The sequence below is a fragment of the Falco rusticolus genome, chromosome 4 (genome assembly GCF_015220075.1).
Source record: "Falco rusticolus isolate bFalRus1 chromosome 4, bFalRus1.pri, whole genome shotgun sequence".
NCBI lineage: Eukaryota > Metazoa > Chordata > Aves > Falconiformes > Falconidae > Falco > Falco rusticolus.
Genome location: NC_051190.1, coordinates 89,328,400 through 89,342,564, shown reverse-complemented (window position 1 = coordinate 89,342,564; position 14,165 = coordinate 89,328,400). Strand labels below are relative to the sequence as shown.

General features: G+C 41.5%; 1 protein-coding gene across 2 annotated transcripts in view; it reads right to left on the bottom strand.

Moving 5' to 3' along the window:
* NFX1 (nuclear transcription factor, X-box binding 1) overlaps positions 1-13,720 on the bottom strand; it is a 75,290-nt gene extending 61,570 nt beyond the window's left edge. For both annotated transcript variants that reach the window (XR_005103711.1, XM_037383863.1), the window contains exons 1-3: positions 13,619-13,720; positions 4,657-5,700; positions 1,959-2,120 (exon numbers count right to left, since the gene is read on the bottom strand). Coding sequence is in view for 1 of the 2 variants with exons in the window: in XM_037383863.1 (XP_037239760.1) it covers positions 1,959-2,120; positions 4,657-5,700; positions 13,619-13,643 (1,231 nt within the window). In the remaining variant the exon portion in view is untranslated. The remainder of the gene's footprint in view (positions 1-1,958; positions 2,121-4,656; positions 5,701-13,618) is intronic.
* Between the last annotated feature and the right edge of the window lie 445 nt (positions 13,721-14,165).

The window sequence follows — 14,165 nt, the reverse complement described above, 5'->3', positions numbered from 1 at the left end:
TAGCCCTGGTGTCCCAGAGCTCCCATTGTGGCAGTGCTACACCTTCACTGAAGCCAAAGCTTTCACTTGCTGAATGTTGTGCCTTGTCCCCAAGTGATCTGCACCTGCTTTTCCCACATAACAGATACCCATACTATTGATCTGGAAAACAGAACTATATGAGAAGATACCCCACCAAGGATGTTATCAACTTCATCCAACTTTCAGCCTCCTACTACATGTCATAGAAACAGAGCTTCTGTAAGACCTGAAATGAAGGGACATTTTCACGAAACATTCAGCTGCTTCAAAACACAAAAGACTGAACACTCAAAACTGATCTTACGAACAAAATATTCTCACTAGGCAGGAAATGAAACGTAGCAGTGAAAAGTTTGAGTGCTGAGATTAGGTAAAATTTCCTGGAATTCATTACATTTTCAAAATGAAGTAGATTTAAAGTAAATCACGTCCAGAAAAATATTTTTTTTCCTCTTCCAGAAAAACAGTGAATTAACAACTTCGGTAGATTACAGTGTCCTATTTCTTTTCTGGTAGACAATAATTACTGCCAGGGTTCTAGTGAATTCCTCAACATACAAAGCTTGAAAAGTAGAAACTACACTGACACAAGCCACCAGAAAACAAATACACTCTGTAGAAGTTCTAATCAAGATAGGGTAGCAGGGCCTTGCAAGTCAAGAAATATGCATCAGCATCCTTACTGGAGCTATGCAATCAGTTCTACTGAGGCCACCACCTTATCTCAATTAAGGGTTAGCTCAACTCCCCTCCTAAATGGTCACATATTTAGTCCACAAATTCTTATATGAAAAGCAAATGGCCAAAAGATATGGCTATTCGAAGTGCTGTCAGGATTCAAGTACCTAAGGTCACTGTCTTGGCAGATAGGCAAAACCTTCCTTACACAAGCAGATGCTCTTTTGATCAAGCAATAAGCTGTTTCAGGGAGAAAAATGAACTCCAAAGAAGATGACCAAAAAACAGCTAGGCAATAAAGGTTCTCAGTAGTCACTCTCAGTTACCCAAAAATCAAACATTCTGATGCCTTTATGTTTCAAATCTTGTACTGGTATTTCTAACTTCCTTTCTATTGCCAGTATGAAGCATGAGCAGCCCTACTGAGAAGTCCATCTATGCAACTTCAGAAATCCAAGAACTTTGTAACCAATCCCTTCTGCAAGAACTCTCAAACACCTGGAAGCAGCTGACAGTATTTCCTCAGTCTGCCCAGAGAAAGTCAGAAAGACACAGGAAGAATGGTAAATGCTAAACAAGCAGGGTACAGAAAAGATTAATACTATGGTCTTCAGAGTGTGTCTGTATCATACAACTGCAAACAGCAGAGACTGCAATTCAGCCTTAACTTACACCAAAGTGTTCAGAGGGCACCATGTAGTGGTATAAGCTGCAAAAAGTGATATAATACAAAGAATCTGAAACAGTTTAAGCTAATGATAAATGCAGAAACTCTGTCTTCTCTGAATTTCGTTTCACTGCATGGCACCAGTGATGGATTTCAGGAGTAGTTTATCAAAGAACAGAACTGAGAAGTGGTTGAGTAAAAGCAGACAAATAATGGCTGGAGTGCTGTTTCTGTTTGACTGCTCAGTCAAGCACATATGAGAGGATGAGACATTTCTTGGTGTATCAGAACATAGCCACAGAGCTTTGCATCTTGATGTACTGATTTCATTGAGTAATCTTATACTTATGTATCCAAACCTGAAAACTAGTTTTAGCTAGAATACTAGAAGGAATCAAAACAGTTAGGAGTATTATAAAAAGCATCCAAAGAATGCTGAAAAAAAATTTTTTTTTACTTAAAACTTGCTTGGTTTACAGCTTACTAATTACCTTAAACAATATTTGTAAGTCATTTTCCAACATACGAAACACATGAATCATGGTATTATTTATATTTGAGAGAGAAAACATCTGCAAAAGAGAATACCAACCTTCAGCTTGTGAAGCTGGTGATCGTGCCCACTTCTTAATACAATTCAGGTGGAATACATGGTAACAATTCTGACAGTTCCACACTGGGGCTACTATTCGGACCACCTCACAGCATACCATGCACTCGTACTTCTCTGTGGTCAGCTGTTCAATCAATGACCCTGCAAACAGAATATGTTACTTTGTACATCGAACATCTGCTAGCTGAGAAACAAAATTCAAATGGAATTCCAGGATTTCATTTAAATTATAACAGAACTTATTTTTCCTGTGTGGCTACAAGCAAGGTACTAGCTTACTCCTTGAAGATTCTCATTTGATACTTGCTACTTCTCTAGTCTCAGAGCAGGAAGAGTATAAGATTCCCATAAAAATGGCAACAATAATTCCTGTTGAATAGCAATCATTCTGATCTTATGAATTAAAAATTAAATTTTAAATTAAATATTAATTAAAATTAACAGTTTTAAATTTGGCAGAAGTCTGAGATTTTACTGGGAAATCTACCTTCACATAAAGTTTAAACCAAAAAGCTTAAAGCTCTTAACTACAGAAGTTTCAGCCAAAATTAAATTTAATTCCCCATCCTCGAGTATTCCTGGAAGACCGCACGAAAATATTAGCAGTGAAGTACCTGGATTACAGAAATAAACCCCTCAAACTGACTGCTTTAGGAGTGGAGTAACTTGGAAACAACAGTCAAAGCACAGGGCCTTTTAAGCCATGTGAGAGAAGGTGAAAAAGTACTTGGAAAATAAAGCAAGAAATCCATATGAAAGACAAAACAGCCCGAAAACAGTTAGATGTGTAAGCACAACAGAGGCACCACATAACTTCAGTTCTGCCAGATTAACTCTCCCATCAAGGTAAGGCTACCAAATACACCTTAGAAATGCTATTTGATCTAAGTCCACAGAATTTTAAAATATCTTGATTACAAGCTTATATTGTAAAAACATACCATTTTTAGATGGTGCCAATGCAAGCGAAGTTAGAACTCATGACAAAGGACAAAAAACAGAAGAAAAATGACTTATCAATTCAAAATGTGCTTGTACCACACATGACTGAAAGCAAGCCCATGGATGCCTGGAAACTTGGAAGTGTTAACACTCTTTGCCCTCCTTAATAGGATATCAGCACTTTCAAGCTTCTTTTCCAGCCCTCCTACATCAAGCACCACAAGATAGTAGACTTAAGAGCCATTTCTGCTTTCAGTGCCCTATGAATATCACCTGCTGCAAAGAAAGCATCCCCACCTAAAACATACTTCTTTTCACCAGAAAACTAAAATTATACCATACCCAGAAAGGATAGCAGTCCCATAAAACACTTAAAAAGCGCAGCCTCAGTCCCCTGAAAACAGTGGCAGATACTGCTTCCAAAATAGCTCCTAACTAAGGCATACAAAGAAAGACTGCCATTTTGGAGGGGGATGTTCCTTAAGTATCTTATAAAAGATTACTACTTCTCTTCCTGCTTCTTTCATATGATGATTTTTATTTAATAGTAATACTGGAAGAAAGACTGAGTTATCTTTAATTTTGTAATTCAAGTAGAACCTAGAAGTGAGAAAGCTAAGGTATTTAAATTAGTGTCAAGGAAGATCTTGATCCTTGAGTTTCTCCTAAGGGAACGAAGTTTCTGACTGGAGCTCTCTTACACTTCCTGATTATGCTACTACTTTCTTAGTTCTGAAAGAGAAGAGACTCCGAGAAGCAAAACCTTCAAACAATTCAATACCACAGAGAAGGTAAGAGGAGCTAGTCTATCCATCTCTGTTATTCTGGGCAAGAGCAGATGAGGTTTAGACGCTTTGCAAAAAAACAACTAAATATAATTCCTAGCGCTTGTTCAACTGTAAAAGGCCAAAAAAAAAAAAAAAAGGGAAAATACCTCTCCTTATTGCAAGAAAACACAAATACTTCTACTGGGTGCTATGAATAACATGAGACTATTTTCTCAGTGCACACTTAAGCTTAACTAAAACAGTAAGTAAAAGCTATCTAGATGGCTAGAAACAGAAACCAGCACTGTGGCACTGAAGAGATTCAGCTGATTTCCATTTAATGTTTTAAGTCCCTAATGGTACGAGTTGGCACAAAATTCACTCAGACAGTCAAAACCTGTGGGTCTGCTTTACACTGTCAATGTCACATGTTTCTATTCTCAACTTCCAAAAATTGTACCCAGGGATTTTATCTATGTCTAATTACCTTTTGATACTACCACTGGAAAAAAAAAAAAAAAAAAAAAAAACACCACACGAAAAAAACCAGAATACAGTTCCTCTATTTGGCATTTTCCTACTTCTACATAAAACACGAGAAAACTTACTCTGCAAAAATCAGTTTTAGGACTGACTGTCCCTCTCAAGTCCCATTGTCCAGAATGCTCACTATTTTACTCTTCGCTCCCACAACATACATGTTTTAACAGGGTGCCTGACCAGGCCATCTTTTGCAGTTTGGTAGTAAAATAAATGAAAACTTTAAACAAAATCAGTTCTTCTCTAGTAAACTTACAGAACACATCTCCACTCAGAAACCACACATTTACGTTTAACCTGCCCTCTGAAACGGATACTGATCCAACGTGAAATCATAAGCTTCTTCAGCTACTCAAATGGGAAGGCAGTTTAAATTATTCAAGATCATATCTTTAATACAGGAGTACAGGACAGTCTAGAAAGCTTACCTGTATGAGTTTCTTTGTTTTTTGGTACATCACTTTGCTTTTTCCAGTACTGGGTCCAGCTGAAATGAAGTGCAGGTGCCTGATCCCCCTTTAGCAGAAATTTTCTTCCATTACATCTGACAGAACTGGACAATTCATGCCTGATTTCACTGGTCAAGTTTTCATCATTTTTGTGAACAGAGAGTTCTTTCTTCTTCTCATTTTTATCTTTTGGAGTATACGCAAGAGAAGACTTCTTACCTACTTTTGTATTTTTACTACGGTGAGAATCACGTCTTTTCTGACACTCCTTTTCTGCTGGGGGTTTATTCCATACAGGCTTCCGTGGATATCTTTTGTTTACATAATTGTAGCCTTTCTGCTCATCCCCACTACCAACAGGTGCATCGCAGAATGCCTTTCCAACAGATGATTCTGAAGAGTCAGACTGAGTCAAATCCAAAGATGGAACATTTTCAAACAGCTCTGCTTTCTGTTTAGAGCTCACTCTCTTTTCCCGGTCATGTACTTGCTTTCCCTTCTCCCTGAATCCTCTTCCAGATGCATGCATCAGATGTGTTTTCTTTGGCTTAGCTCCTCTGCTATCTGCATTAGGTACCTCCCTGTCACTCTCTGAGGAAAGCAAGTCACTGTATCCTCTAAGAGGTGGTCTTCTCCCAGGTACTACTGCAGCATCTGAAACGCCCGGACCAGCATCAGCAGTACTTTGCCTTATCTTACTTCGAGTACATGTGCTATCGTTTCTTGATCTGTGCCACCTGTGGCTTTGCAAGTTGCGATTCTTCAAACTTTTACTGGCACCAAAATATTGGTGGAACTCTTCAGAATTCCCATATTGACTTTCTGGATTACAAAAGCCATGATGCTTTGTGGAAGAGCTATCAAAATCTATACCTCTTTCAGAGGACAGACTAGGAAATGATAAATTATTTCTATTCTGATTACTGTTAGGATCTTTCCTATCTTTATTCACCCAGTTTAGATCTGTAGGTTGTCTTTCTCCTGAAGTGGAATCAGCAGTATCAGGACTGAAATTCAATGCACCTAAAAATTAAAGAAGTAAAAACACATGTCTAAGACTATTAAACAGTAAACATTTCTTTTCAGCAGAATTACCGTACATGCAAAGACCCAGGAGCTCAATCAACCCCACACTTGACAGAAAAACTGCAACAAGTCTTGAAAAACTAGTTGAATCATACAATGATTTGCAGAGGTTACCTTCTCTTGCCATCTTTACAGAAAGACTGTGATGACCCAGAGTTAAGAATATAAAAACATAAAGAAAAACATTTGAAGCAGCACTGTACAGGCATAACACATGCAATTGTGATAATCAGTGTTTAACGTGCTCAAGTTTTTCCTAGCATGTTCACATACACACATGAACCTGAAGGAGTCCTTTAAATAAAATGTCTACACCCTAAGATTTTAATATTACACAGAACTTTGAATATAAATTAAAATCCATCAGCCAAAGAGTAGCAATAGTAAATGCTTGCATGAACTCTGATCACACTGTTCCACATACAGACATATCAAATGGTAGAGGGACTACCCAGAGCAGCTTTGCAAAAGTACTTTTCTGTTACGAGGCCATCAATATGAACTGTATTTCTACGCAAGAGATCCTCTGTTGTTTTTATGTCTCTAGATAAAAGAAAGAGGTGCACCTTAGAAACCCTATGTGGCTCAATTTCATATCACATTGTGGCAGAGGGGCCTGCCCGCAACAGGAATTATCAGGTGAATGTCAGGGACAGTCTAATGGGTTGTAGCAGATTGTTTTTTTCACAGCAGTGTGAAAAAGAAGAGAGGCTTCTAAAATTTCATGGAGGTAGTACTCATTTCACAGGTTAGGTAGGTTACCTCTGGTGGTAGGGCAGGTGCAGTTTATTCCTGGTTCAGGACAATTCAAAAAAAGAATCAAGCACTTGGGCTATGAACATAAGAGACTCTCCAAAAGCCAAATGCTATCCGAGTCTCTCAGCTACCTATGATTTTAACTTTTCAATAAAGATTGTGGAAATTTACATTTTGAAGGAAAGGACAAACCAGAACACTTCAAATCATTTTAACATTTTTCAGTGAATTTCATTTACTTTCAAATGAAGAAGTTTTTTTAAACCTCCAGGAATGGTTATTACTACTATGAGGGATTTGGTAGCCAAAAAAACCCAACCCCACAACATACAACTTCATGGAAGTGAAGCTTTAAGCTTACAAAAAGTTAGGAATTTAAAATCAAATTTAAGATTGTTCTTAACCACATAACCCAATTTATATTTGTTTTTAAAGAGACAGTTGAAATCACTTTCTTTGCAAAGACAATACATATATATAATTACACATTATTATACTACATTACTTACATTTAATATGTTGAGATATTGTAATACAGTATATGTTCTTAATATAACATAGAATATTGTATTATCATATGCTATGCTATATAACATCACGTATTATTATTATTATACTAGATATAAATGGCAAATACAAAGTGCTTGGGGATTTTTTAAAAACTGTAATACTAACCTGAGTTTCAGACAACTGAAACAGAACATCAGACAGAGGTCTTTCAAAACAGCTGGGGATTGACTTAAAACTCAACCTTAACTCAAGGGGAGGGGCAGCGGCAAGGAGGTGCTGAGCTCTTCTCCCTAGTAGCCAGTGTCAGGACAGGTGGGAACGGCACAAAGTGTCCCTCAGGGGAGGTTCAGACTTGATGAAAAACATTTCTTTACCAAAGAGGGTAGTCAGACACTGGAACAGGCTTCCATGAGGGGTGGCCAATGCCCCACGCCTATCAGCCTCTAAGAAGCATTTGGACAATGCCCTTAATAACATGCTTTAACTTTTGGTCACTCCTAAAGGGGTCAGGCAGCTGACTTGAACACTCTAAGTGCCTTCTAGCTGAACTGTTCTGTTCTATCATTAGGACTGCAGACCCTATATAAAGTATATATAGGTATATAAAGTATATAAAGGTATAAAGTATTAGGCTTATACATATGAAAGAATCTGGACTGCAAGCAGCTTCCCTGGAAATGTTCTGTTTTTCTTAATTCAGCACATGCATCTTGGGTAAAGAACTCAAAATATAAAGTTGTAATTTTTACTTTCTACAACTACACTTACTTTCAGTTTTTCCAGTCTTTTGCCAGTTTGTTTTCTAGCACTAAAGAAAAAAAAAAAAAAAAAAAAAAAAAGAGGACTACAAACATAGATTGTAGTCCTTTTACATTATAATGTAAACAGCAGTCGCTCAGTATAGATTACCTAAAATGGTTTCACATACTTTGATTTGAAGACAGGATGCGATCCTGTAATTACATACAAACTTATTTGAAGCAACCCATTTTATTAGTTGGTTTAAGATTTATTTTGTGCACTCTAAAATTTAAAGTTTGATGGATAGATATAACAAGGTAAACCAAATGGCTTCTTAATATTATAAAGACATGTTTTTCAAAAAACACATAGCTTGCCTCTAAAAAAAGTGTATTCTGTTATTAAAGACCATTGTTTCTTTGGTTATGAGATGTGGTACATAAAATGCATGCATGAATTACAAATTGCTGCAGAGGGCTTTCAAATGAATGCTGTAAATAAGCTTGATTAAGTATGCTTTGTAGATCAGTACAATATACTATCTTATACTGACACAGAAAAACATGCTGGACATGGCTTTAAAATGCTGGCTTTCTAAAATACGCTTTTGAGTATGGCCTCCAAGAAGCATAACCAGGACTTGACATTTAGCCGTGCAAGTGGTATCTTTTAAATCACTTTCCAAATAATCTATTAAGTTTGAAGAAACAGATGGGAAACCAGGACTCAGATATTTAAAAGCACCTCCAAAATATGAATAATTCATTAGGACTTTATATATCACCCATGAATAGGATTCCTATTCTTACTGTCAGCTTTTACATTACAAAAAAAATTCCAAAGTGGTAAATTCTACTAAAACTGATTTCTGCCTGGCAAGACAAGAAACAGCAAAATACATACACAAGTCTAATAATCAGCAGCTAACACTGGTTCATGTTTCCTCAGACATGTTTTTACCTGTACATACACAAAAATCCCAAGAAAAAGTGAATGGCCAAAGCTAGATTCTAGTCTGTACTTCTATAAAATAAAAAAAATCACAACACCTTTAGAAGCAACCAAAGGTTGCATTGCAGATTTTAATATCCCTAAGATGCTGAATGTGAATTAAACCCAAGCATATGAAACTCCCATGGTTTCATGCCTGCCTTGCCATAACAGTACACCACTTCAGCATTCACTGCAGACAGAGCCAAAATGCCCCAGAAAAGTTGGGTAGTCTGCATGAACTATCCTTCAGAAAAATTATTTGATAAGGACACTTTTAAGAACATGAAGAAAACTAGTACATACATGCCTCATTTTAAAAAGCACAAGCTCTACTTCAAAAACAGAGTTTACTTTGGGGACCACTACCCCAAATTTAATAACTTCAATGCTTTTTTGATAAAGACAATAATGACATTTGAAGGTGCCACTTAAAGACATCATGAGTAAGTGACATTTCTTAGCATAGTTTCAGCAAGCTACATCCAATTAGATTTTGAAGAGCCATTAAAAAATGTACTTCAATTAGGCAGATACTGCATGAAGTTGATAATTAAGAATAAAAGTTAAAAAAAAAGTATTTAAGGAATCCACCCAGAAAAATATATGAGCACAGGAGTCCACAATAAATGTCAGAGGTTGTACTTCTTTATCCTTAAATGAATTCAACTCTATCTCCCAGATAGAAGGAACTCCAATTTTCCTTCTGAAACTTCAGATCAATACAAAACTAGAACTAAATAAACAACATTGATTAGTCCTTCTGACTGGACAAGCACTTTTTTTAATTGACCACTTCTTATTGAGATACTCAAATTCAACCAAAAATAGTGTCACCTTGAGCAGTGTGTGCAATTCTGGGCTCCACAATACCAGAAGGACATAAAACTATTAGAATGTGTCCTAAGGAGGGCAACAAAGATGGTGGACGTGACTTATGAGGAGCAGCTGAGAATACTGGCTTTGTTCAGCTTCAAGACTGAGGAGTGACCTCCTTGCTGTCTACAGCTTCCTCAGAAGGGGGAGCAGAGAGAAGGGCTGGCATCTTCTCCCTGGTGGCCAGTGACAGGACCCGAGGGAATGGCTTAAAGCTGTGTCAAGGGAAGTTCAGATTGGGTAGTATTAGGAAAAAGTTCTTCAATGAAAGGGTGGTCAAGCACTGCAAAAAGCTTCTCAGGGAAGTGGCCATGGCCCCAAGACTTTCAATGTTCAAGAAGCATTTGGATAATGCTCTTCGGTATGTGGTGTAATTTTTAGGTTGCCCTGTGTGGAGTCAGGAGTTGGATTCAATAACTCTTCCGAGTCCCTTCCAACTCAGCATACTCTATTTGTTCAGTTTATATACTGGCTCCCAATAAAAGACAAAGGTAATTGCAGGACAAATGTCTTCAGCTTTAAAGCAATTCACATAACCTGTTCTTTCACCTAAAGACAGATGACAGTACAGAGTGCATACACAACAATGTAATTGTGTCAGCACTGCCCATAGCCAGACAAGAGATGGTCCAGCCAGCTGAATGCAAAGCACAAGTTACAGGGAAGACACTTCCTGCAGGTCTTAATACAGGTACCTGTATTACACCATACCACAAAAAAAAACCAGGAACGGTGCATTATGAAAACCTGAGGCTCTCCCCATCGCATTGAAAGCTTTAAACCTCTTCCTCAAGAACACCAAGCTTGATCTTTTCTGTCTTCTCTGACCATTTTATATATTCCCCTGCAGCGGCCCACCATTTCCAGAGATAACACAGATTTACAAAAGGTTGGATTGCTTCCTAAACAGAAGCTACACTGTTTCAGGCTCAAGCAGTGCAATCCACTTACATGCAAACCAATCTGCCTGCCCAAATATTGTTTATTCCAACTGTAATAGCTCATCTAATAAAAGCTATGCTTCCTTCCCACAACTCTTGCCAAAAACTGTTAGAGAAAGATTAACACACAAAATCATCATTACCATAGAATCACAGAATGGCTGAGGCTGGAAGTGACCTCTTGAGATCTACTCCAAATACCCTGCTCAAACAGGGTTAGCTAGATCGAGGTGCCCATGACTGTGGTCAGCTGCGTTTTGAGGATCTCCAAGACCTGAGGCGCCATGACCTCTCCTGAGCAACCTGTTCCAGTACATGACCATCCTAACAGTAAGCAGGCTTGTTCTTCTGTTCATTTCATGTGTTGTAATTTGTACCTGTTGCTCCTTGTCCTTCCACTTAATACCCCTAAGAAGGATCTGGCCCCATATTCTTTACCCCCTCCCATCAGGTCCTTGTACACAGCACTAAGATCATTCTGAGTCTTCTCTCCAGACTGAAGAGTTCCAGCTCTCTCAGCCACTGCTCATATGAGGGATGCTCCAGTCCCTTAATAATCTTCATGGTCCTTTGCTGAATTCACTCACTAGTACTAATGTCCTCCCTGTACAGGGGAGCCCAGAATTGGACACAGCATTCCAGGCATGGCCTCACCAGTGCTGAGCAGAGGGAAATGTGCATCTCCCTTGACAAACTGACAACACTCCTAACATACTCTAGGATACTGTTGGCCTTCCTTAAAGAGGGGGCACATTGCCGATTCATGGTCTGCTCATAGTCCACCAAGGACCCCAAGGTCACTGTCTGCAGAGCTGCTTTCCAGCTAGTCAGAGCCCTGTGTGTATTGGTGCACAGGGCTTTGGTTTTGTCCTTTTATGCTACCGCCCAAATTCAGTGCGTCCACATTTTGAACAGAATGTTAATTTTCAGCTAGCCCATTTCAAGATGGTATAGGAGAAATATAAAAGCAGGGAAGAAATACAACTTCATAAGTACGTTCATCATCCAAACAGAATACCTACTACAGAATGGATTTTGCCTAAGGAGAATAAACATAAGGTTTCACTTTCCTGTTCACCCTTACAGTGGGCTACTCACAGCTTTATAGCAGCTCCCCGATATCTTCAGTTTAATGATGCACTGTACCGTGTATAACGACCCAGCTGTCATTGTGAAGACAAAAAAACCCAAAAACACATCCAACAGTAATTACAGCAACTGATGGAAAAAATAAAATCTATTAATGCCTATTAAATACAAATACCACCTGTCCCTTCCATGTGCATAGGACTGGAAACTAGTATATCAATGTGAATAATCGTTCTACAATGACCTTGTTACTTATATTTTTCCCCTTTGTCTCTTACACTCGTTCCCTGGGTCTCAATAATCATTCACTATTGGCAAAATATCCTGGATGGTCTGCAAATCTGCCATGACCCCAAACTGTCATTCTTCAGCCTCAACCATTTCCCCGATCTACCCTGAGAGCAAAAATCTCTTCCATATTTAAGCTCTCAAAAGCATATGCTTGCTCTGTCCACAAAGGTGCAAGGCAAAAGCCAGTTCCCATCCTAATACTGCACAAGCACAGTCCAAAGGTTGCCTATGAGACAGTTCTTCCTAACATAGCATGTATTACCATAACAAGGAATGAACTCCAGAACTTAACGCCATGTGACAATATTCATATTAGCTTAAGTGTTATAAAGCAAATGTAGAAATGGTGTACCATCCAGACTGATCTACTGCTTTTCAGTAAAACTGTTTCTAGCTCAGTATATTTATTTCCTTATTGCAGTAAACACAGACAGTACAAAAGGTTTCAGGACCAGAGCTGACTAGCAGCCTGACAGCATGGAAGATAAAGAGACAAGAAGACTTCGGCCTGCACCAGCTTCTCTTTACTGTAACTGTCAGCCTCTGCTCTCTGAACCATGTCCCAGGCCATTTCACTTCCCACAAGGCAGCTGCGGACCCATTTTCATCCCATCAAAAAATGAACTCCAATAACTTTTCCATCACGATAGCCAGACTACCAAGAACATAGAAGAGATAGGGAATGCTATTTATGACACAGGCTAACGACAATCTTAATCTGAATTAACAACAGGGTGCTGCAAAAGCAGAGATTCATACTTTTTTCTTCACACCAGCCACAAACATCCAGGATTCCTTCTGGCAGAAACCTGATGACTCTATGAACAACAAGACGAGTCAGCTCACCAAGTGACCCCAAAGCAACAGATTACCTGAGAAGTCTACCCAGACTGCAAGAAAATCAACAGACACGATGAAAACGCTAAATAATCACGAGTGACTCTGGGCAACAGTGATTTCTATTACCTGCTCGAGACGATTACATAAGGGTCCTTCTATCATGACGTGCCCTTAACACACGGTAAATCATTAAACGTGAGGCTGGAATTCGGGCCGTGAGAGGCTGTCCCCGCTGCTCCGCCACAGCCACACCCAGTGAAGCCCAAGTTAACCTGAACCCGCAGCCCAAGGGCCAGCAAAAGCCGACGGACGAACACAAGCCCTTCCCCACCCTGCGGCGCTCCCGGCGGGGGCCCTCGGCCGCCCTCCCCCGCTGCAGGCAGCCCCCGGCGCGGCCCGGGCGCCGCGGCACCCCCTGCTGCCCGGGACCCCTCCGCTGGGTGTCCGCGGCAGGCATGGGCAGGAAGCTGTAAGTTTTCCAGAACCGAGCCGGCTCTCTGTACCGATTCTGCCGTTCGTTTCTCACAGACTGGAAGTCCGCGCCCCCCTCCTCAGGTCGAGCCCCCCCGCACGCAGGCCGCTCTGCGCTCCGCGGGCGCCGCGAAGTTGCGGCGGGAGGCGGCAACAGGTGCTGCCGCAGCCCGCGCCCCTCGCCACGCCAGCCCCCGGACGCGGCCCGGCCCGGCAGCGGCGCCGCGAGCCACCACCGCCCCTCCTCCTCCTCCTCCTCCTCCTCCTCCTCCTCCTCTCCCCCCCTCACCCCCGCGCCGCCGGCCCCCGGCTGCCCCCGGAGCGGAGCGGGGCACAGCAGCCACGCTTACCCGCCCCGGGTCGCGCCTCCGCCATGCCACCGCAACGCCCCCCCACGCCGAGGGGCGGCTTCCGGGACGGCGCGCGTGCGCACGGCGCGCACCTACGGCGCCCCCCTCAGAGGGGCGCGGGAACCGCGCGCAGGCGCAGCGGGGAGCAGCGGGCGGGCGGCCGAGCAGGGGCGGGAACGAGGCCGGGGGGCGGGGCTGGGGCGGGCACCGCCCGAAGGCGCGGGAAAACGGGAGCCGGGCCTGGTGCTGCAAAGGCGGGAAGACGGGGGCGTGCCCGCGGCACAAGGACCGTCAGCGGGCCGCCTGCCTGCCGCGGCCCTGCCCCGAAACGGGGTTTACTGCACCGCCTGCACCGCTAAGCCCAGCAAACCGGGCCGAGGGCGGGAGCGTGGGTACAGGGCAGTGCACCGCGCTGGCATGGTGTGCGTAAAGGGTGCTTTTCTCTGGGCACAGGGTAGCATGCAGGGATGTGTCGCCAGGCTGTCCACTGCATCCTGCATGCACTGCTCTAGGGAGGTGGCAGAGCCACACGTTTATCACCCCAAAT